This window comes from Copidosoma floridanum, unplaced genomic scaffold (genome assembly GCF_036245765.1).
Source record: "Copidosoma floridanum isolate Cflo_tuat_1 unplaced genomic scaffold, Cflo_Japanese_pri ptg000031l, whole genome shotgun sequence".
In the NCBI taxonomy this organism is placed as follows: domain Eukaryota; kingdom Metazoa; phylum Arthropoda; class Insecta; order Hymenoptera; family Encyrtidae; genus Copidosoma; species Copidosoma floridanum.
Genome location: NW_028321908.1, coordinates 6,051,967 through 6,077,272, shown reverse-complemented (window position 1 = coordinate 6,077,272; position 25,306 = coordinate 6,051,967). Strand labels below are relative to the sequence as shown.

The window sequence follows — 25,306 nt, the reverse complement described above, 5'->3', positions numbered from 1 at the left end:
ATCAGATAAATGTTATCCTGGAGTATCGACATTAAATTGTCGCATTTTTAAATAAAATTTTGCTGAAATCTATGGTATTGCAATTGAAAGAAAACAATCCACATTTTTTTAACTGTTACTTGATATTTTTTTCAAGATTTAATAATTTTGAAATTTTGTTCAAAATTTAGGCAAATCGATATTTATGAATTCCAACAGATATAGAACGCAATAATTTGTTTCTCAACAAAATTTGCTAAGATGTAGTGTCATCTGGGACACGTGACCATCCAAAAATAAAATGACAAGTTGACTAATCTTTTCAGTCTTAACCACGGTTCTAACATATTAGCTGTACATTTATAAAAAGCTTTACTGTCATCCAACCTGTCTCTGAAAGTCCAAATGAGAAATTTGGCCGAACCATAGCAGCTGCGTTGTCTGGCAATGATAATCCTTTAAATACAACAAACGAAGGTACCAGAGTACCTGCTGCACTAACTCTGACTAAAGTAGTAATAGTTTCTTTCTCATAGTTATTTACAATACTATGTACATTTGTACATCCTTTTGGAGCCAATACATAATAGGTTTGAGAATTTAGGAGTAGGCCTGCAACAGTAGAGAAACAATAGTATGACTATTACAATGACTTAAATAAATAACTAACTAGTTTCATCGTAATGTAAGACCCTAGAAGCATCTATTCTCAATAAATTTTTTGAAGCTCGGTTATCATGAATTTTTAAAAACCACATACGTATAGACGACTGTAAAACCTTAGCTTGATTCAGAGATACTTTTTCTATTATCCTTTGAGAGGTATTAGGACGTCTTCTTATAAAACCTTCGAACCAGCTGGTTCTTAGTCACTGGAAACCTGCTCTCACAGTCTCCAACATTTTTTCATTTTCTTTATTTCGATAGATTTCTTGCCGTTCTTGCGTTTTTTATTTTTTTTATCCTTGTAACGTAGGGTACTAGTACGAGATAAATGTATTTATCTACAAATTGTTTGCGCGTAAACTTTTGTGCTGTCCGTAAGTATATGATTCGATTTACGTATGCTCACCTCAGAAATACCATAGAAAATAATTATTTACTCAATAAATACACAAATTTATTTGAATTGCTTTTACATTTACGTTTTTTTTAATTATTTAAATAATTCTTTAGTTCCAAACAATAATTCCTTATTTTGGGGCAGTAATTGTCAGTTTTTTCAAAATCCATTTCAAAAATAAGCAAAATTCGAAGATAGGTACTTTACCCATAGAGGTATAAGAATAGAGGAGAAAAGAGGGTATGATATGAGACAGCAGAATTTGCTACGTAACGAGGCATCTGTCTTTGTCTGGCAGTTATGTTATTGGTCGAGTCCTACATGAGATTGAATCAACTGCAGGATTCAGGACGAAGAAGTAGCTAATAACGTGGCTTTGGCAACAAGGACAGATGCCCCGTTACACTTAATTATGCTGTCGCTGCCGCTAATGGGCTAGTATAGCGCTTTTCCCCTCTATTCTTATACCTCTATGACTTTACCCCCTAAGTCGATTAATTCTTAGTCAAGTAGTTGCCGTACACGAGTAGACAATGGTTTTTCAGTTATGTATGAAAACAAAATTAATTTTCATGTGAGCAAGTGCTAGTAAAAAATGGTGCAACTGTTTATTCAGTTAAAAACTATAATCCAATTTATCTCTAAGCAAGTATTCGCAAGCAAATAGAAGCCCCACTATTTTAAAGTTGTATAATAATTAAAACAATTTTTCTACAAACAAGCGCTAAAAATTTGTCACTGTTTAGTATATGGAGTTTTTAATGCTGACAACAATTATTCCTGTGCAAACGCCAGCAAATAGTAGCCTTACTATTTTTTTGTTATGTATAATAGTTAATACAATTTTTCAGCAAGTAAGCGAGAGAAATATAATACTGCCTAATATATGTAGTTTTTTGGGCTAACGAAAATTATTCTTGTGCAAACAAATGCCTGTGATAAGAAGCAAAATTACTTTTTAGTTATAAGTTTTTTTTTTTTTTTTTTTTTTTATATTATAGTGCTCTACGTCCGGCTCCTTTTTAATAAGGGCACTACTATGGGCACTTAGCACTTGGGAAAGGGACAAGGAAAGGGATGGGAGGCCTCCCCATCACTGGGAGGGGGGTAGGGGGAATTAGGCAAATTTGCTGCGAGAAGGTCGCCTAAAACCCTCCTCGAGGAGCATTGCGTGGTGAAAAAGCACATGTGAAAGACACAGAGGTACTTTGCCCATAAAAGTCGCACTGGCCGGGAATTGAACCACGGTCTCCCGCGTGCCAATCCACGACCTAGCCGACCGAGCCACCGCGCGCTCTTTTTAGTTATAAGTAATAATTAAATCCACTCAGAATGAATTTTGATAAAGTCTATAGCTACATATTTTAGGCAATTACTTATTACCAATGATAAATTACTTACTGAAGAATTGTTCCAAATATTATAAATAACTAAGTGCGGCTACGCTTTTCTGCCAAATGCCTGCCCAAAAATTAATTAAATAAGAGTTAATAACTTCAAAATAGTTCAGCTACTCATCTAACACTTGCCTACATACAAATTAGTTAATTATTTGACATAAACTAACTGAATAGTAGTAAAGCTACTCGTTTACGATAAATACTTGCCAAAAAATGAATTAAACAAATAACAGTTAACTTAAAAAATGAAGTAGTTAAGTTAGTTATCACAAAGCGCTTTTTTACCCAAAACTAATTTAAATATAATTTATAATTAAGATATACTTAGGCTACAAATTAAAAGAACTTACTTGCCCAAAAATTAATTGTTGTTCATATTTAAAAAATAGTTAGGCTTCTCGTAATTGCATCTTGCTTGCCCAAGAATAAATTTTCTTAGTGTTCGAAACTATGAAGTAGTCACTCATAGCTACTCACAGAAAAATCAATTTAATTATTGAATTTTAATTGACAATTAGTAAGGCTAATCACTGTCTTCAAATGTTCACACGTAAAATATATTTAATCATCATTAATAAAAAAAAAACAGTCTATCTATTTAGTGCTAGCACTTGCTTACAAAAAATTATTTCACTTTTCGTTGTAACAAAAAATCTTTGAGCTACTCATTATAGCTGTTTGCTTGTCCAAAAATTTATGTATTCATCTTTTATAGTAAAAAAAAAGTTTATTTTATGATCAATACTGCTTGCTTGCTCAAAAGTATAGTACAAAATTATAAAACTGTTAGGCTACTATCGACAGCGCTTCCTTACCAAGGAAAAAAATTATATCTACAAAACTAAGTAGCTTACCTATTTTGTGATAATTTACTATAATTTAATTGACTTCTGAACAAGTATTTGTCACCGATAAAAAACCTGACTGATTTTTAGTTAGATATAATATTAAAAATCATTTTTTCTGTGAGTAAGTGCCCGTAATGAGCAGCTTAATTATTTTTCAGTTAAGTTTAAAAAAACATTTATTCTTGGGCAAACTAGCGTTATTGATAAAATGCCTATCTGTTTTACAATGATAAATTAAAATAAAATTTATTCCGGACCAAATAAGTGTGACGAAAAAAACTGTTTTGTAGTTTTAAAAGACAGAAAATTAAATCTTTTGTCAAACAATTTTTTAAGATAAGGATACTAAATATTTTTTAGTAATATATGATAATAATGAACTGAATTCATAGAAAAGAAAGTGCCTGCAAAAAGAAGCCAATTTTTTTTAAATATAAATAATAATTGAGTTAATTTTTGGGTGAACAAGATATGGTAATGAGTTACTCAATTATTTTTGAATGGTAAATAATACTTGAGTTATTCCTTGGGTAAATAAGAGAAAATAATGATAACTCTTAGTATTTCTTAGATTAGTAATAATACAAAAACTGTGTGGACGCTACAAAAACTAATTTTTGGGCTATTAAGTACCGATGGTAAGTACCCAACTATTTTTTGGTTGTAAAAAATAATTTCATTGATTCTCACGTGAGCGGGCCATTTAATATTCAACTTAACTTTCAATTACAAATTATAATACATTCAATTTTATGGAGAAAAAACATCTACAATGATTTAGATCAACTAATTTTTAGTTATTATTTATAATTCAATTATATCTTGGACAAGTATTTGCCAGTGACAAATTGTCTAGTTGTTAATAAGTTCTCCTTAATATCAAAGTAATTTTTGGGCAAGCAATCACTGTTCAAGAGTATCCATACTCTTTTTTAAAGACTCTTCCCGTCAGACGACTCGGTTATTCATTTTACTGGTAACTATTTACAGGGTGTAGCGATTGTATCAAGCACATCTCAGCTACTATCAAGTTCAATAGAAACGAATTTTTCATAAACCATCAAACACGCTGCTTGGACCCTTTTGAAAATCGGTAGTGACTATACCCAATGAGCTGGCCAGGAGTTGGCTTTCTTTTTAAAAGGAAGCCCCGAGAGATCCACATATTACCAGAAGTATCTACTATTTATTTTTAAAAATTCAGAAAAGTGGTATTTTAGCATTCTGAAGACTCATTTCATTGAAAAAGTCCGAGAAAAAAATCTTGACAATTTTCGACAGAATTTGAACCAGTGATCCCTTCAGTTTCTTTAGCTAGCAGGCTAGCACGCTAACCACTAAACTATCGAAGCGCTTTAACCATTTACATTAACTTAAAAAATAAAAATGTAAGGATAGGCGTGCGTTTATGGGTGACAAGTTGCCCAGTTGTTTTTCAGTAATGGTTAAAAATGAAATTAATTTTAGGGCAAGCAAGCACCTTCCACGAGTATCCATACTATTTTTTAGTGATATTTAATAATCATATTAATTTTTGGGCAAATAAGCGCCAGCGATGAAAGATTGCTTTGTAGTTTTGAACGCTTAGAGAATTGATTCTTAAGTGAGTATTGGCCACTCACGTGTAGACGACTACTTTTTAGTTTTGTACGACTATCACCGGCTTTGCATGAGATTCACTGACTAGAACACCATTTTGTATTAGAACACAATTAATAAATTACAGACAAAATTAAGTAAATCGAGGAAACAAAAAAAAAGCAAATTAATTATCTTATGCATATTTTAATGGAGCTCATGAACAAGCATATCGATTATGCACAAAAGTAAAAGTTAATTAACAACAAAGAGGAGAGAACAACATGTTAAGGCAGCAGGATCACACAAAATCCTCAGACTTACAATTGATTTCAAATTTGAAAAAAGTTTTTGTATGCTCATAACGTAATTGCTGGCACACAAATAGAGACATTGCATAAATAGGATCCATAATCTATTCTGGGATTTACCCTTGTGTGGTGACAAAACGTTTTTCAAACTTGTTTCGCTGATCAACACGAGATATATAAGGGACACACTTACTAAACTGGTTAACTAATGGATTTAATGAGAAAGAAAAGTAAAATTTACAAGATAGTGAATAAAAAAAAAGAACCCATGCTTGCCTTAGTCATCACTTGGGCTATCTCTACTTGACTAGAAAACATTTGAGCCATCTCGCTTTTTCTTTCAACAACGGACTACTTCCTACTGTTTAGTCATACTTTCAATTTTGCTTTTTTTTCGCCCTCTTTCCCGACTAGCCACCGTTGCCGCTTTTTGAGCTTGTTTTCGACGGTGTGCGCTTATCTTTGGACCTCATTGTCGCTCATTCGATACACTATTGCACGAACCTTGCAGAAGTCTTGAGACCCTGTAATGTATACATACATGACGAAGCTTTATTTACAATATTTTTGAGTTACTGTTTATGTTAAATCAAATAGTTATAACACAATCATAATTATGTAGTTTGTCTTATATTTCCGTGTGGTAACAGTACGATGAATAAAAAAAAATATTAGCTAATTTATTTAACTGAAAAAACAATTCAAGTATAGTAGCATAGTTAGTCATCCCCGTGTGTGTGGGTGTGCATCCAATTTTACCTATACAAGTATAAGCACTTTTCTCTATGCCAAGTAAGTGCAATCTTTGGTTGAAATTTATACTTGTTGCCTCCATCATAGAGTGTGGAGTACATTAAAAGGAAACTTAGGAATAGAGAAGAAAGGAAGTAAATCGTTTTGCACACGCAAGATTAAATGGTCATGCTTAAATTTGTATGTGAAGAGTTGCAGTTTGGTTGATTCAATTACATAAATAAATAAGCAAGTATTTTAGGAGATTAAATTAATTTATTGATTTATTATTGGCATACGAGTTAAATTACATGATTCTTTTACCCCTACTCCTAAATTTCCTACCTTTAATGCACTCCATGCACTCCATGCTCTGTATTAAAGGCACCAAAACCGCATTTTAACAAAAGGTCAAACTTACTTGGGATGGAGAAAAGTTTCCGTATGCATGTGTAGATGCAGTTGATTGCATACAGACACACGAAAATAAAAAAATATGCGTAAACCGTCAAGTAAAGAGTTAGAATTGGATTAATTTAATAGTTATTTTTGAGTAAGTTTTTTCAGTGCAAGTAATTTAAAAATAAAGAAAATCTAGTAGTTAATTTTATGTTTAAATATTTGCACAGACATTTAAAGAAGTATTTTAATGTCAACTTATAATCATTTTATTTTATTTTATCATCGTTTATACTAATCATGTACTTATGTTTTATCAAATACTTGTATCTGTTATCCTATTTTTAGATTCTGAAGGTACTGACACTGAGGATCAAACAGGAATCGTAAGATCAGTTGGCGAAGTATTATCGAAAGATAGTAAGCAGAAAAGGGAGAAATATTTCTGGCAATACAATGTTCAAGCTAAAGGTCCCAAAGGACAAAGACTGGTCGCTCGTACTCGCCTTGAAAATCCTCATGTTTTGAATGAGGTCACAGATCCTGTTTTTAGTCCACATTGTTCTCTGCGGGGCATTAAGCACAGTGGTAAAGCAAGAAAAGGCGATGGCAATGATTTGACACCTAATCCCAGAAAATTAAATAGTATTGGAAAAGAACTTGATGAATTATCACGTATTATTACAGATATGACTCCTGTTTCGGAGCTGCCTTTTTCAGTTCGACCAAAAACCCGAAAAGAAAAAAACAAATTAGCTTCACGAGCTTGCAGATTAAAAAAAAAGGCTCAACATGAAGCAAATAAAATAAAACTATGTGGCCTGGAACAAGAGCACAGTTGAGTTATCATCATATATTTTATTTGTATTTGCATTCATTATAATAAATTTAACATATTTTTGTAGTATTTTGGTATCTTTAAGCCTACAATAGTGAGGGCTAAAACTTTTGCTAACAATGTTTATGACTATTAATTTTGTTTATCTTTTGGGCCAAATATTTTGAGAAACACTAGGTTTTTTTGTATTAACGACATTTCTTGTATTTGTTTCGACTGTGTAGGAGTTATTTGCTCGATACGTTAGAGTTGTTCCTTCACGATTTTTAAAAAAGTCTATACAGATCGACACACCAGTCTACAAAACGTCGTTGATACAAAAAATTAAGTGTTTATTATTTTTTTTGCCCCAGAAGATAAACAAAATTAAAAGTTATGTACATTAACAACATAACAGCTTAGTAGTTAGCGTCCTAGCCTTCTAGTCAGAAATACTCGAGGTGTCGTGGATTCGAATCCCGTCGAAAATCATCGAGATTTAATTTCTCGGTCTTCTCCGATAGGATGAGTGTCCAGAATACCGAAAAACCACTTATCCGATTTTTAACACAAGTAGTTGATTTTTTGGTGATGTCTGGATCTCCAGGGGCCTCTTTTTCGAAGGTAAAGCCAACGCCTGACTAGCTCATCGGCTGCAGTCACTATTAGTTATAAAAACGTCGGGACAGCAAGTTAAGTGATTTATTGAAAAGTATGTTTTCATTATACTTGATAATAGCTAGAATGTGCTTGAGACAATCATTGTTTCTTATAAAAAGTTATCAGTAGAATATATGACTGAGGGGGTTAAGAGGAAATATCAAGGTGTGCTAGGAGTGTAAGAAATAGGAGACTTTCAGATTTTTTTCTTATGGTCTCGCTCTTATAAGTCACATTAACTCCCAGGATCAATGATGTAGCTCCCACTTTTTTGACCCGATATGGCTATAACCGCAAGGTTCGGAACCGATGTGATGGTTGGAGCATAAAACTGTAAGTTGCCTATTTAATTAACCGGATGGTGGCACTGGATCGGCTCGTAGGTTACTAAACGAACGTTTGCCACGACGACTTCAGTTGGAATTTTTTTAAGTTCTTTCAAGATTCTTATTTTTGTTTTACGTAGCTCTAAGAAAGTATGATTTTCATATACTATTGATTTAATATTCTACTGTGATATGTAGCTTGTTCACCTCATTGACCCTGCAGGCTAGCCATATCTCACATTATCACGCTTAATTACATCAGTTTTCATTAATCGCCATCCTCATCACTTTCTTTTTAGTTATTTTTCCGAAAATTAACTTGAAAAGGTTATCTGTTAAACACATCATACTTACACCATAGTTGATTAAAACAAACACTTTAAAATTAAAATTTAACATTTTTAATTCCTTTTAAATTGCCCCCATGGTACTTCTAACCTCTCAATTATCATCCCCCACCAGTCCCGACTTTGCCTAGATTGACCCAAAACCGATTCCTTATTAACCCTGTGGTGTAGAGAAACCTCGCCCATAAGGGAAAACCTCTACCAGGATCAGTAATGAGCTACAAAAAAAATCCTAGCTGGAATAAACTACAGAGTTTAAATCCAACTGTGATTTGAACTAAAGCTCCACTTAAGCAACTGTACCTAAATATCGCAATCTTAGTGAACAAAACTACGACATGAGAATAAAATTTACTTCAATACTTGACTTTACTGTATAATCTACGAATGTGTAAGATTGTATTTATTAAAATGAACTACATAAGACAAAGAAAAATGGTAACATGGATACAACAAAAAGCCACTTCATTGGCCAGTTGGTAAGTCGTGGGGCTGTCGGAAGAAACCATGCTTTTTTTATCGTAATAATAATATTTAATTTAAAATAAGCGTATTTCAGGCAAGTGCACGTGAGTACATCTATACATATAAAAAGTGATAAATCATACGTATACTTTCATTTGCACGTATCGCATGTAATAATTATAAACACATGTGTACACGCACAACATATGTGTGTGTTTATAGAAACACATTCTTACATTTTGCGCATACATCTACCAGTAGATGTAGTTTTTTTTTAATATTATAGTGCTCTACGTCTGGCTCCTTTAATAAGGGCACTACTATGGGCACTTAGTACTTGGAAAAGGGACAAGGAAAGGGATGGGAGGCTTCCCATAAAAGGAGGGGGTAGGAGGAAATTAGGAAATTTTTGCTGCGAGAAGGTCACCTAAAATCCTCCTCGAGGAGCATTGCGTAGTGAAAAAGCACAGGTAAAAATACACTGAGGTATTTGCCCCAAAAGTCGCACTGGCTGGGAATCGAACCACGGTCTCCCGCGTGCCAATCCACGACCTAGCCGACCAAGCCACCGCACGCTCTCAGTAGATATGGTTAATATTATTTGTATATATAGGTGGATGTGTAATCATACACGCATTTATGTATATGAATACATTTATTTATGTATTTACGTATGCATGTACATATTGATGTTTATTTACGTATAGATAAACACATTTATGATACACATGATACATTATATTTGTATACATTTATGTATATGGTAATCAGTTATATCTACATTTGTATGTATACATACATATTACGCATAATGTATGTATAGTATATACATATATCATGTGTAATATATATAATCCATATATACATTTACATAAATGGATACTGATAATTACATACTTGGACATCATGTAAATATGATTATTAGTATACGTATATAATGTATATAATGATAACTGCACACACACACATACAAATACATATATATATCTCCCTATATTACATAGTTATTTGTGTGGAGCATTCCACATATCCCCCCCACAGACCCTCCACAGCCCCCTAGACCCTCCACAAATAAGCTAAAGTACGACCGTTTTCATTGCTATTTGAAATTTTCTAGTTTTTTCCTTAGACCCCCCACAGACCCTCCACAGCCCTCCCCCCCACACACAATTTTGCCTGTCCCTCCACAGACCCCCTACAGGCTCCTACACCATTTTTCTTACATCATGTAATGTATACTTGTTAAATGATGAAATATTAATCAGTGACTTTCAATTTATTACCACAAATATTGCCGATTTATCTATAAAAATCATCAAGTAAAGTCGATAAAGTATGTAAAAATCTCTTTCCAAACCATATTTTCTATTTCTGTAATTTTTTTGCCTTTCTACTTCAATAAATAAATTATTTTCATTTTTGCATCTTGATAAAGCCACATACAATTGACCATAAGAAAATAAGGGTTTTTTAAAATACAAACCTACATTATCGAAACTTTGACCTTGGGATTTGTTTATTGTCATAGCAAATGCCACAACGATTGGAAATTGTTTACGATACAAAATAAACAGAAATGTTGAGGAGTTTCCTGTGTCTAAAGTTATTCTTGGAATAAAGACTCTATTTCCATTTTTCTCTCCAGTTATTATTTCTCTTTCTATATTATACTATAATAATTTGGGATTCGTAAACGTGTTCCATTTCAGAGTCCATCTGATATACTTAAATTTTTCAGTAACATCACTATTGTATCAATTTTTAGATTTAGTTCATGAGGTGGTAATCCTTTACGAATATTGTTCAACATTTCTACCGGAAAATTTAAATAAATATTATCGTCTGATTTATCGACCCCTCTATAAGTTGCGTTATCTATACTAAAGTAAGTTTTAATTTCTCCAGTTAATTTTTTAAGAATTTTATTATTCAAATAAGAGGTGTTCTCGTTATGCGATGTGAGTATAACACTATTCATCGAACAATTGTTGATATTAGAAAATATTTGAGAACATACATCATTTGAGATACAATTTTGAGGAATGCTAAAAGTTTTTGTTTCTCCTTCCCCAATTTTTAATAATAATTTTTAAAATTCTTTATCGTGAGAACGAATATTAATTTTTAACTTCGAAATTTGGAATTAGTTCCATAAAAATGAAGATTTAATAGTTTGTTTAAGTATAATTTTTGTATTACTGTTTTTTATTACTGGGAGAACCTGACAAAAATCACCTCCTAAAATAATTAATTTATTTCCAAAATATTTTTTAGTCTTACATAAATCTCTTAACGTTCTATCTACAATTTCCAATGCTTTTTTTAGAATCATTGAAGCCTTATCCCAAATAATTAAATCAACTTCTCTTAATTTTTTTTTATCTGACTCGAATTCTAAAAATGCACTCTCTATATTATTAAGATCTAAAGAAAGTCTTAAAGTTCTATGACTAGTCATCCCCTTTAGAAGCAAAATTGACGCTATGCCAGTCCATGCCATTGACATGATTTTTTTATTTTAAGAAATAAAAAATTAGATTAACGTTTTATATAAATAAGTTTTTCCTGACCCTCCAGGACCATCTATAAAAAAAATTTTATTTTTTTGTTCGCAAATAATATGAAATATATTTTTCTGGTCATTATTCAAACTTTTATACATCGGGTTAAACATTTCTTTACTGAAACGTATTTCATCATCTACATCTTCTTTTTTACTCTTCATTTTTTTTTGGTCTAGGTAAATTAAAGCATCCACATGATTTATCTTTTGATTCTAAAATTTGGTTAATATGTGAAAGAGCTAAATTATCTTTATTATTAGGCAAACCCTTCGTAAAAAATTCTTTGTATATATTCCATATTTTTTCACCTTGAACGTTTTCTGAAATTAAAAACCAAGCAAAAAATTGTCTTAATTGATATGGAAACATAACAGCAATTGCTTCTTTAAAAATATCATCGATTTTTTCATTATTGTCTATTAAACCCATTGCAATTGCAGTATCTTTAAAAGTTTCATAAGTTATTCCTTTACATGTTCTAATGTCTTTGAACGATGTCGATCCAGTTACTTTATTTAATACAAGTTAAAAAAAAAATCTTTCATGATCTTTTGGAGATACAATGTTTAATCGACCAATTGCAATATTTTTTATTATATTTTTCCTTTAAGATTAATTTTTGAGTTTAAGATTACTATTTGAATTTCCATATGTTTGAATATCGTTCTTCAAGGAATTCACTATAACATGAACATTAAATAAATCTGAGAAGCTTTGAATTTCAATACTTGTACCATAAGTCCCAATTTTTGACATTATGTTAATATATTTATTACTACTTTTTACATTTTGATAATAATCGTTTCCTACTATAAATTTATAATTATTTTGCTATTTACAACATTATTAATTACTAAAGAACGAGCTCTCATGTGGAAATCTTCGTCACTACACAGAAAATAAGAAAAAGTTCTGAATAAACGATTTCCGTCCCCTTTTACGCTAACTTTTATATTGTTCATTTTAAAAAATTTTAAAAATGTTATTTTGATTTTAAATTAAATTTTAATAGTACAAAATACAAACGATTTTTCTAATTTACAGTGTGGAATACTGTGAAGAAATTATTTCCATACTTGTCATTGAATCTGAAAATAAAAAATTTTTTCCAACCACTTACATCAATTAATAAAATATAGAATGCATAATAGTAACAAAAAAACATAAAGTATGTGTTACATCAAATTTAAATAATTTGTATGTGATTAAAGTAATTAAAACTTTTCGTTGTTTAGAATGTAATCAATAAATAAACAATGTATACCTTTTTCCTCTAAACATAACGGAGAGTTCTAAAAAAAACTCTTAACGTACCATAAGAGTACCTTCTGGGTGGTGTGGAAATTTACTGATTAATATATATAGCTAATACTTAACGGTGTAGATCAAAAACTTTTCTCCCTCACGAAATTCTGGGCACCAACCTCTCTTAACTATCAGATGAAATTTAAAGACTCTCCTTTTCTGTTCGAACAGTTGGGGGTTGGCGCGCGGATTGCGCAGAGGGGTGAAGCCCCACTAGTATATATAAGTATACATAAACATACATATAACTATAAATGTGTGTATGTGTGTGTACTCACGTATATGTACATGTTAACACGCACATCCACAAATAGATATAGTTACTATCATACACATACGTATGCATATGTATGTACGAAGACACCGCTATGTACACTTTTTTTATATTACAGTGCTATATGTTCGGCTCCTATTAAGGGCACTACTCTAGTCAGTGAGCACTCAAAAGAAGACAGAAAAGAGGAATGAAAGGTCACCCATTACTGAGAGATAGGTAGAGGGATAATAGGCAGTTTTTGCTGCGAGAAGGCCGTTTATCCCCTACACCAAGAGCATTGTGAGGTGAAAAAGCACAGTAAAAATTACAGTGATACTCGTTCAAAAAAGGCAGGGAATCGAACTTCGGTCCCTTGCGTAACGACCCATGATCTAGCCGACTGAGCCACCGCTCGCTCCGCATGTATACATACGTATACACTGTAGTACACGCCGTTATACAGATATACACATTCACTCGCACAGACGCTCACAGTCGACAGCTCCCTTTGTCTTTCTCTTTCTCTTTTATAGGTGAGCCTTTCATGTACACCAGATGTGCTCACGCCTTACCCTATTAGGCGCTTTGTTCCTCCGGAAACCTGGTACTGTCGTTTTTCTTGGAACTACGTAGCCTACTCTCAAACAACTTCACTGAGCCCTGTCATGAGTTTCGGTTTTGTTGCCGGCTTGTAACTGTGGTAGATAAATCTCCAGCTCCTGGGTCTTGCCGCTATTCATGGATGTGCTGTTGTTGTTGACACTATCCATTGCTGTTGTCCAGTGCATGATCCTGTGTGACCTGATACTTAATACATTGCACTGGTAAGGGAGTGCTTAGGTATATCTTCACCAAATTTCGTTTATGTGCTGGCTGCCTGATTTGATGGTTTCTGTGGAAGCATCGACCCTTTGATACAGGCTGCATACACAAGAGCATTCTTTAAGGTTGACTTCACCGAGAGTTCATCAGTAGGCACTTCTACTATGGTTATTGAGTGTGTTGTACTCACACACATGGAAGTTGACGATGCTTGAGTTGCCGTGTTCGATAAAACTCACTACATTTTTATGTTATGTGCTATATTTTAGGCATCAAAATCGCTTGGAGAAATTAGTTGGCGTTATTTCTGCGAGCTGCAATACAATAGCACAACACTTTAAATATATCAGATTCAAGCTTGTGTCTTACTCACAAAAATTTTTCATTTATTATACCTGTTTATGTATGTGTAAGTCTTGAAAGTACTGCATTAGGAGTTTTAGTTTAAGTTTACACTGTCACTAACAATGAGTGCATTTAGAAACAGTTTGCTTTTCCATTTACTATAATTGCAATGCCATACTGAAAGGCAGATAAATTAAATCAGTTGCAGTAACTTACAATATGTAGCAGTAATTCTGCAATGCGTTTCTATTCGTATACATACGTAAAACAAGCTAAATTCATATATAAATTTAAAACAAATTAAGTGTAAAAGCTCTTTAGAGTGTTGTGAGACATAAATAATTTAATTTATTAGGGTGCTAAGCCGTTAAGATTAATACGATTTATTATAATTGTCGTTATATCTCGTCAGTGCAAAAATATAATAGGTATATTGCTACTACCCAATGTAATTCTTCATGCTGCCGTGCTACTTTTTACTTAGGTTCCATAAACGCGTGTTGTGAATCTCGAAGAAGCTCTAATTGTTGCGCTCATTTCTATTGTTGTGAGATGAATAGAGAATATCAGGATAAGATAGTGCCACGTGCTGGCCTTGCATTACCTTTAACTTACTCGGGCTGTATTGTTACGGCGCGTAAATTACATGATCCTCGTGCTAATCTGAAACTACCGGATAATTTTATCTTAAATTCACAGCCGGTATAATCTCCACCATCTTAGGTGACTTCCAGCGCCTAGCTGCCTCACTTCCTCCAAGCCAATTCATAGGAATGCAGCAGAGAAGTTTTCAAAGTTGAAATCATACTGGTCAGATTGAAGAAGGATGTCAGGAGTGGGCTCAAGAAGCCTGGACTGATTCCGGATTGCCAAATAGATAGTGAAGTTATGATGTTAATTAGATCTTTAAGGCCCTTTTTCGATTACTTCATCGTGAAAATTCTCAACTAGATGCCATTGCTGAACAAAATTCACTGCAGAAGCGGTGTATCAAATCACTTCAAAAAAAGACTGGTTTGTTAAGAAGTGAAATGGAGGAGATGAAACATCGTCGTGCTGACAAGCCACTACTGGAGATGGAAGTTACCAATATTCAAGTGGATACTGTTGAGGCATTTATATAATTTAACTGCATTATTTTAGCATTCAAACTAAATTTAAACCTTGCAGATTTCGCTAGTTACTCGACAGCCGGTGCACCGCGAGTCTATGATTATTTGAGAGCAAGAGAACCAGTGTATAAAAAAAGAAGCGTTGCATTTTTTAAATTTTAATTAAATTTAATTTTTAATTTAATATATTTTAGGCACTCAAACAGACAACTCTAATTTTTTTTAGACTTCGGACATTTAACCTTATCCCTTGATACGAAAAATTACTTTAAAGAAATCACCTAGATTCTGACATTTCTTTAAATATTAAGCTATTGGAAGTCCGAAAAAGGTCCTTATAATTTTTCTGAAGCCCCTGTGTCATGCCTTGTTTATCCAGTAACATCAAGCTTTAGAAAACATAATCCGAAATAGTTATAAACTCCTAAATTTAAAAAAACGTTAACATACGCCTTTTTCTGAAAATTAAATCCACAAGGTACTGTTGTTACTAAAAAATATGATTCAATGTAGTTAAGGCACTTTAGAGTAGACTACCCTGATTTTTTGAGACTTAGTAATCCTAACCTTATCTCGCAATACGATAATTATTCCAACGAAATTTCCTGGATTCTGACATTTTATTAATAATAAGCTATTAGATGGTCCTAGATGATCCCAATAGTTTTTTTAAGTACACATAACCTTAACTAGTTATGTACTTCGAAAGTAAAAAAAAAGTATAAAATACGATAATCTTTTGTCAATGAATCCATTAGGTGCTATCATTGCTGTAAAACATAATTTCACATATTTGAAGCACTCTAGCAGACTACCCTAATTTTCTACAGACTTTTAGAAAGCCCAACGTTTCCCCACAATGCGTCAATTACTCCGAAGAAATTGTCTGGGTTCTGATATTTTATTTAATAATAAGCCTTTTGATGGCCCTAGGTAGTGTCCATAAATTTTTTCTAAAGTTTTTGTATTACACTTAGTCCATCCTGTTTTTAGAGACTTTAGAAACATAACCTTCACGATGATGTGCTCCTAAAGTTGATAAAAAGTCAAAAATAAGACTTTTGTTTGTTTAATAGATTCATTTGGAGCTGTTATTGCTGCAAAATATAATTCAATATATTTAAGGCACTGAAACAAACTACTCTAAGTTTTTCCAGACTTGGGAAACCTAAGCTTATCTCGCAGTACGACAAAAACTTAAAAAAAATCGCCTGGATTCTGACATTTTATTTAATATTAAGCCATTTCATGGCTTTAGATGGTCACTACAATTTTTGTTAAAGCTTTTGTATCAATCATAGTTCATCCAATAATTTACAGATCTAGGAAACGTAACCTTGTATAGTTATGTACTTTTAAAGTTTCCAAAATGTAAAAAATGAGTCAATTTTTGTAAAATATATCTATTAGAAGGTGCCATTGCTGCAAAGCATAATTTAATATATTTAAGGCACTTAAAAAGACGACTCGAACTTTTTCAGTCTTGGGAAACCTAACCTCATCCCGCAGTGCGACAGTTACCCAAAGAAATTGCCTGGATTCTGACATAATTAGTGATAATAAGCCATTAGGTAGCCCTACATTGTCTCTATACATTTTTCTGAAGCCTTTATATCATACTTAGTCTGTCGCATAATTTTAGGCTCCAGAAAATATAACCTTACAGTTAACGTACTTTTAAAGCTAAAAGAAAGTTAAAAATAAGACATTTTTTTGTTTAACAAATCCATCAGGTGCTATTATTGCTGCAAAACTTGATTTAATATATTTGACGTATTTAAATAGTCTATCCTACTTTTTTTATGTACATTATTACTTAGTATGTATACGCGCTCGGCTAGTACCTCTCCACTTGCCTCTTTACCCGCACTATACTGCATGTACGGCTTACCTGTGTTGTATGTGTCATAGCTTGGGGCGGAGGGGGGGGGAGTGTGACTTTGGCTGAAACTGTGGTCACTTTCTTATTCTGACTTCCTCTCACAGTTATTGCCAAAAATTGCTGTTTTAATTCTTTTCACCAAATTTCAAAGTCACGTGTCAAAAGATACTTAAAAGACTGTAATTTTCTTAATCAATCGCTAGTATTTTAATTTTTATGGTGCCTGCTACTGTTTACAACTATTAATTTAAAGCGGAAATCTAGCGTATCTGTCAGAACTTTAAGCTCATTTATTGCTATTGTTATAGATAACAACTCTCTCTCTCTCTCTCTCTTTCTTTCTGTCTTATTCTTGGTGTTGATAAATGGTGCGCAAATTTGAAAGTAAAATTAAATAAGAAACTCCAAAATAAAAAGGGTAAAGGAAAAATTTTCATGGTTAAATATAAGCCGGTAGAATATCGAAAAAGCCCGATCAGAAGTTTCTTACGTTGGCACCCAAACTAGCATAAATTCGTTGGCATGTGGCAAATGCATTCCGTTAAATGATGGCGTGATGTAAAAGGGGAAGAGCTCAGCCCTCACGAGGCATCCTAGTTTGTCTACACATGTACATGGTAATTTTATACCCCTATATTATGAGTACAGTATACAAAATACTTTTTCTTATAATTTACAGAGCTTATTAAAATTTAAAGAACATAGCTTTTAATTTTAAAAATTAGATAATTGCCTAATGTAATGAAAGTACAGAGCTTTAAAAATTTCAAAAAATATTTACATTTAGAACACTTGAAAAATTCTCATTGACTTTGGAAATTTTTAAAGCACTATATACTCTTGCATTCTTTTGCTAGTTAAGGACGTTGCTCTATTTATGTAAATAACAACAGAACTACTTAAAACTTAAAAATATATAGTACATTAAAGTATTCTGAACTTGAGCGTATTTTTTGAGCATACCTTAGAATAGTACAAAAAATAGTATGTGAATGATAATAAAAAGTTTAACACTGGTCACATGGAGCAGCAATTAAAATAACCTAATGAAACTTGTCAGAAATAACAAAATTAGATTCTTTTTGGGTGACCTACAAGAAATATTAGATTGTTTAGCCCTTAAAATTTTAACTTATATTAAAATGCTTTTTGCTAAAAAATAACTTAATAACATATTTAAGGTTCATTTTACAATGACGCATTGTAAAAAAAAAACGAAGAGGGATCTGGATAGTAAGTAAAAGTGAAATTAAACAAGAAATTTTTTTGGTAAAGTAGAACGTTTGAAAAATTATACGAGCTAGTAAAATATGTAAGTATGTAAACGGGACAGCAAAAAAACGTGCAATAAATTTTCATGGATGTAGAATAATAAATGATCATTAATAAATTTTGTGTTTTTCAAACGAACTAGTGTTGATAAACAATTACAAAACAGTTATGTAATTTAAAAAATGAGTTTCTTTTTAAATGTTTTATTGAAGCTTTGCTTTTTCCTTATCAAATACTTAGGCTCGTGTAATATGTCATTAATGAGATTCATTTAAAAAAAGTTAAATAATAAATAATCGTTTCATTGAAAATGCTCATGATTAGTTTGTTTTTCTCATCAAATTTTAAACTTGTAATATACATCAAATTTGGGCAGGAAATGTTATGCCATATTTATGAAATTTCGTATGTACATATTGTATACTTTTGTTTATTCATTAAATATTAAAATATTCATTAAAACCACACTTGATTCAAATTAACATACTTATTCCAACGATATTTTCACAGTCTTCTGACATAATATCGTTTTATAGAAGATATATTTATATTTATATGTTATCTGACATTGAATGTCATAAAGGTATAACGTTATTCATGGGTGCCCAAGCATCCACTTTCCACTGGTTTTTTAATGTAATAATTATTTATTATAACTTATTTTTACTTACGAGTGCAAAATAAAGGCCATATTGCACTGTTTTTGAAAATGACATAAACATTTTTCGCAAACTTTGATATAGAGAAATCGATAACTCAGGTAAAGGCGGAATCGGGCTATGGCAAAAAATCATCTATCTCAAGGCCTCGAGTAAAAACTATGACGATTCGCTAAGATCCAGCGAACAATACTTCAAGTATGTTCATTTAATTATTTACAATTACTTTAAATTATTTTTTTTATTAAAAAAGCTCATCTGAAATTAAAAAAAAAAAAAAGTTGAAAAAAGAAGGGTGTACTAGTATCTACTACAGTATTATGATGAGATGTTACCCCAAGTAAAGCGAATCGTCATAGTTTTTGTACAAAATGATAGATTTGGAACAGTATCATTCCGAAATATTAAATAGGCATAATTTTTATTTGAGGTGTCAATATTGAGTATGAAATTTACAAAATTCACAAAAATAAAGGCTTAAGGTGCCACACCTTTGTAGAAAATGCTTTTTATAGCATCGCCTGATAAACTCATTACATCACATTTTGAATCACATCTCTATAAAAAAGTCAACGAGCAACACTTTTCAAGTTATTTAATAGTTTAGGTCGTCACTTGATAAGGATTCAAATCCATTTTGAAATAAATGAAGAACGAGTTTATAAGTCAATCTTCACAATTTATTAATAAACACGGTGTTACAATTGTTTCGGTACACTGTACCTTCCTCAGACACAGAGGTTTATAAACTGAACTACATTCGGCTTCACAAATAATACCTATACATATCAGCATATCGTCAACTTATTCATACTATATACGAACATACTCTTATTTCAAATTTAATAGAGGTGAGTCATTTAAATCTAGCTGACAGTTGAGCAAACGTTCAGTGTCCCACAAAGTATTAATCTCAGCCGCTTCCAAAGAATTTCACAATTTGCCCTTATTAGCTATATGTAAAACTTTAAACTCATAATTAAAATCGTGATTACATTTTAACAAATGAGATGCATGATTTGACTTTTCTGTACCATTAACGAAGTCTTTAACATGTTCTTTTAAACGTTTAACAAAAGTTCTACCAGTTTGTCCTACGTACTCTTTGTCACATGATTCACATTGCAAGCTATATACGCCTGACTTTTCAGACAGAGCTGCTTTACTTTTATTATTTTTTACTAATGCTTGTGGACTTTTCTGCGTTTTGAATGAAATATTTAGTCCATACGACCTCAACTTCTTTTTCAAAAATCAGATATCTTACCGAAAAATGTACAAACATGAAATAAATTTTTATCTTCGTTTATTATTGGGTTAACATTTTGAATTGCGATTTTATATTGTACTTTACTAATAATTCCATCTATTAAATTTTGATCATACCCATTATTTTTAGCCAATTGTTTCATAATATTTAATCCTTTCGTATAATTATTCTGTGACATTGGAACTAACAACAATCTATATACATAGCTATAAAATGCAGCTCTTTTGTCATCTACGTATCTGTACCAACACACAAAATTTATACTTAGTGGATTCGACATAATTAAATTTTCCAAATAATTCATAAATATCTCGGCTAGTAAAGGGCTAAGTGGATTACCCATTGTCAGCCCATCTTTGACCATGTACAAATTATTACTAAATTCAAAATAGTTATCATTCAAGCAACACTTTAAAGTGTCTTCTTAATATCGTATGTATTATTATTATCTATTTGATTTTGCAGCATCAGATCTTCTACAATCTCCAGCACTTATGTGTTATGGCTACTCCAGTGAAATTATGCATCTCATTTGATAAAATGTAATCACGATTTTAATTATGAGTTTAAAGTTTTACATATAGCTAATAAGGGCAAATTGTGAAATTCTTTGGAAGCGGCTGAGATTAATACTTTGAGGGACACTGAACGTTTGCTCAACTGTCAGCTAGATTTAAATGACTCACTTCTATTAAATTTGAAATAAGAGTATGTTCGTATATAGTACGAATAAGTTGACGATATGCTGATATGTATAGGTATTATTTGTGAAGCCGAATGTAGTTCAGTTTATAAACCTCTGTGTCTGAGGAAGGTATATTACTGGGAAAATCTGGGGTATATTGCTGTTCTCGTAAAGTTCAGATAAACGGCAAAATATATCATTGTTTGAAAGAAAATAAAGCTACGTAGAGAATAAATCCTCATAGGTGTAAAGAGAACATATCTACTGTTTTTGAAAACTTAAGCCATTACTGAATTATTTTGCTATTAGCTTATGTGAAAACAAAAAATTTCAAATTTTTTACAACACATAGACTATCTAAACTCTAAAGTAGAAGTTTTGCTTGCTAATTCCACGTGGGCAATTCACCGTGTAACAAAATTTCACATGGAGAGCACCCACTACGCACACCAGGTCTTTTTCCTCTGCCATTATTGAGTTTAATAGAAAGATATTTTACAATGAACCATCTAACTTACTGTATTAACCTTTTTAAAATCAATAGCAAATTTACCCGACGAGCTGGTCAGGTGTTGGTTTCCCTTCGAAAAGGAAGACCCTGGATGTCCAGATATTACCTGAAAAAATGCAGTATTCGTTTTTAAAAATCGGATAACTAGTTTCTCGGTATCCTGGATACTCATCCTATCGGAATAGCCCAAGAACAAAAACCTTGCTAATTTTCGAGGGGATTCAAACCCACGATCCTTCGAGTTTCTGCTGGTAGGAGCCTAGCACGTTAACCCCTAAGCCATCGAAGCTCTCAAATGATTTATATTAACTTATGAAATAAGAGAAGAAAAAAAAATAAGGAAACTAATTTTTAGATAAAAAAACACAAATTAATATAATATAACACGCAGAATTATTTTAACATCAATATAGTAACTATAAATAAAAACCAATTTTTTTTTCCTAAAAGTTTTAAAACTTGAGATTTAATCAATTAATCAAAAAAGGAGATGGTACTCTCGGTTTTTGCCAAAAATACAGAAAAGTATCGTTTGCTTTATAATTGTTTTTGTTGTAGTAACAAATAAAGAAATAACATGTTTTGCATTAAATAATCGAAAGTGTTGTTTAGAAGCTTTCAGAGTGAAGGAGTTATACCCTTAACGGTAGAATAATTTAGAACTAAACGATATGTATTTATAAGCGGTATTGCCATTGCCAATTTCTTTACAGATTTGATATCGTTCATAATTGATAAAATTCGCAACGCGATTAAACGCAGCAAAGTAAAAATATGCAAAACTAATTTTGCGAGCTCAGGAAACTGTAAATATTCATCTACATCTATTTTAGTACCTGATTTGTATTCACGTTTGCATCTGTGTGGAATTCTCGGAGAATCGTTGATCGTTTCGGACTTTTTAATAAGTAACTCACTATCAGTCGAAAAAAAAGTCTACATCCAAAGTATGACAAGCATTATTGTACTTTGTGATGAGAGAAGGTACATGACAAATACAATTAACGAACATTAAATTAGGTGAAAGTTTGCTCAGATTACTTGCAAATGAATTAAAACAACTGGTTATTACATTCGCACTGTCATGAAAAACCAACTACAATTTCCCATGGAATTCTAACTGGAACCAGATGAGATGCAGAGACACCGCAGTGCCAGCGGAAAAGGACAAGGAAAATGCGAACGCGATTACCGAGACACAGCAGCTGCTAAGTATATTGAGAGTGACTGCGAGGAGAGATACGAGGAGATACGTATGGGTTTTCGTGGCGAGATTTGGGAGAGTTTTCGAGAAGGTGCGTTGAGTGTTGAAATAAGAGAGAAGAGTGTGCGTGCGAGTCTAGAGACTGCTGTGTTCTTTCAGGACGATGAGGTCTCCAGATCGAGGACTACGGCCGCTGAGAAAAGAAGAAGAGGTTAAAAGAGTAGAGTAGAGTAAAGTAGAGTGGTTTTATTAGGCTAAGGACCAACGATCCATCGTAGCCTTGGCATTGAATACATATGATAAGGTTTTAGAGGACGCGCAGGTCCAGTTACATGACATTCGCAGGTAATAGTAATAATAAAAGCAAGTAGATAAGAGTATAATAAAGATAAAGAGTTGAATAATTAAAATAGTAAGCTGCTTCACTAGGAGTTTAAGATATAGTCTTTTCCCTTTACGACACGTAAAAGACAACTTTTAGTCCTAGTGAACGGGGAATCGATCCGCAGGTTAGCAGGAGAGAGAGAGAGAGGAGAGAGAAATAGTGTGTGGCGTAGACAGTGCGAGAGAGAGAGAGAGAAGTAGTGTGTGGGTTGACGAGACGAGGTGGACAGGAGATCGTGAGGTGCATGCCTGAGAGTGCCGCCATTGTTTGCGGATTTTGTCGTGTGTGAAGGTAAATCAGTGTTGAGAGAGAGAGAGAGAGAGAATTTTTTTTTTCAAAACCGCTAAACATTTACCGGTTTTTAGAAGTGTTTGGGTTATTGGAAGCATGAGGTGTGTAAGAGGATAAAACAGGTAAGCAGTAGTGCTCCCAACTAAAATTAAAAAGAGAGGGAAGTTGTGAGTATAGTTCGTCGTTTGACTTAATTGTGAAAACCGAGCAGCTTTTCGGCAGATTTGCTGCTGCTGCTGATTCTAGGGAACAGTGAGAGTGGCCACGGCTCTCATGTTTTTTCTCCAGCATTAAGTCGACGTTACTTTTTCTTAAGCTGATAGCCACGATTAAAAGTACGTTGTCTTTTGGGGTTTATTTCGTCTTCGTACGGAAGGTATTGAATGTGTGGGGTGGGTAGATGTGAGAGTGTTTTGTGGATTTATACCTGCGGATAAAGAGGTGCTACGGAAAGCATGTTGGATCATGTGAGTCTTAATATTTCTGCGGGAAATACGTATTTATTTATAAATTTTTTTTTCTCGTAGCGAATAAGTTTGTTGTATTGAGAAGTGGGTGAGGATGAAGAAAGTGACAGCCAGTGGAAGTTATATTGCAAAGTGTGATAGTAAAGTAATTGCGCGTGTTAAGGTTTGGTTAAGCTTGCCGTGGAGACGACAGTAGGATATTTAAGTTTTTGTTTTGTCTTTGTAGACTGGGGGAAGGTTTCATACAGTAGTTGTGTGCTTTGTGGTATCGTCGTGTAATTGAGGTTGCGTCAAGTTGGTTTTTATTGGGTACATAAACGCTACATCGTTGGGGCTCGATATTTTTTCTTGGTGTTGCAGTTTGCAATTTAACCCAGGGGAAACAATTAGAAGGCAGTTAGAGCCAATACTTGTCCGTAAATAAATGTGATCAGCCGAAGTGCTGTGCCACAGTTTGTACCTTTTTGATTTCCTAGCAGTACACTAGATGAGAAAGATTATCGATCACTTTAGGGTAGATCATCGAGAAAAGCTACCGAGAAGGAGGTACGCGATAAAGATAAGGAAAGACTTGAGTCTAATGTTTCGGGTGAGTAAATTATGTTATCTTAATAGTCGAGTTGTATTGTGAATTAAAGGACTCCGAGAGATGATAATATTATAACTATGCACGCAGGTATATGTGTATATTTTGTTGTGAACCTATAGGAAAGTAGAAATATATATATATACACATATATACATATATATATATATATATATATATATATATATATATATCCAACCATCATATACAGAGACAGCGTTTGTTTGTATGTTCACGAAAATCTCAAAAACTACTGAACCAATCGATCTGAAATTTTTACAACACTTCAATTACAACTTCTAATGGGCCATAGGCTTTTAAAATTAACGATAACTTTAATAGAAATGTTTTTATGCTACTTATGAAAACTAACTGCGGAACAGCTCTGAAAGGAAGTTTTGACATTTTACCACTAGAGGGCGAGTGGGTATGTTTTCAATGTAACTTTACATTGACTAAGCCGCTCCCGCAATCAATTTAATGGAGTTATGTGGACTTTAATAAGGAAAAGTTTGAAACAGGGTTTTAGAAACGTGTGACTTACACACCAGCAAAATAGTTGATATTGAGTGATATTACATCTCATGAATTTTTGTATCACAAAATTTTTATCGTTTCTGAGTGCATATGGTGTGGAATTCATTTACTCTTACGCTCTGATTATTTCTCACGTGGACTATGGTATGTTGAACTTTCGAGATCAGGTACATCTGAAAACCAATGTTTACTAATACCTTATGGTAAAGAAAAAACTAAAAATGTAGA

At 32.7% G+C, this 25,306-nt stretch overlaps 1 protein-coding gene across 2 annotated transcripts in view; it reads left to right on the top strand.

Annotated features, from left to right (window-relative positions):
• Nucleotides 1–25,306, top strand: part of REPTOR (repressed by TOR) — a 401,948-nt gene that overhangs the window by 267,541 nt on the left and 109,101 nt on the right. For both annotated transcript variants that reach the window (XM_014354886.2, XM_089597242.1), the window contains exon 3: nt 6,659–7,147. In XM_014354886.2, coding sequence (XP_014210372.2) covers nt 6,659–7,147 — 489 coding nt within the window. The remainder of the gene's footprint in view (nt 1–6,658; nt 7,148–25,306) is intronic.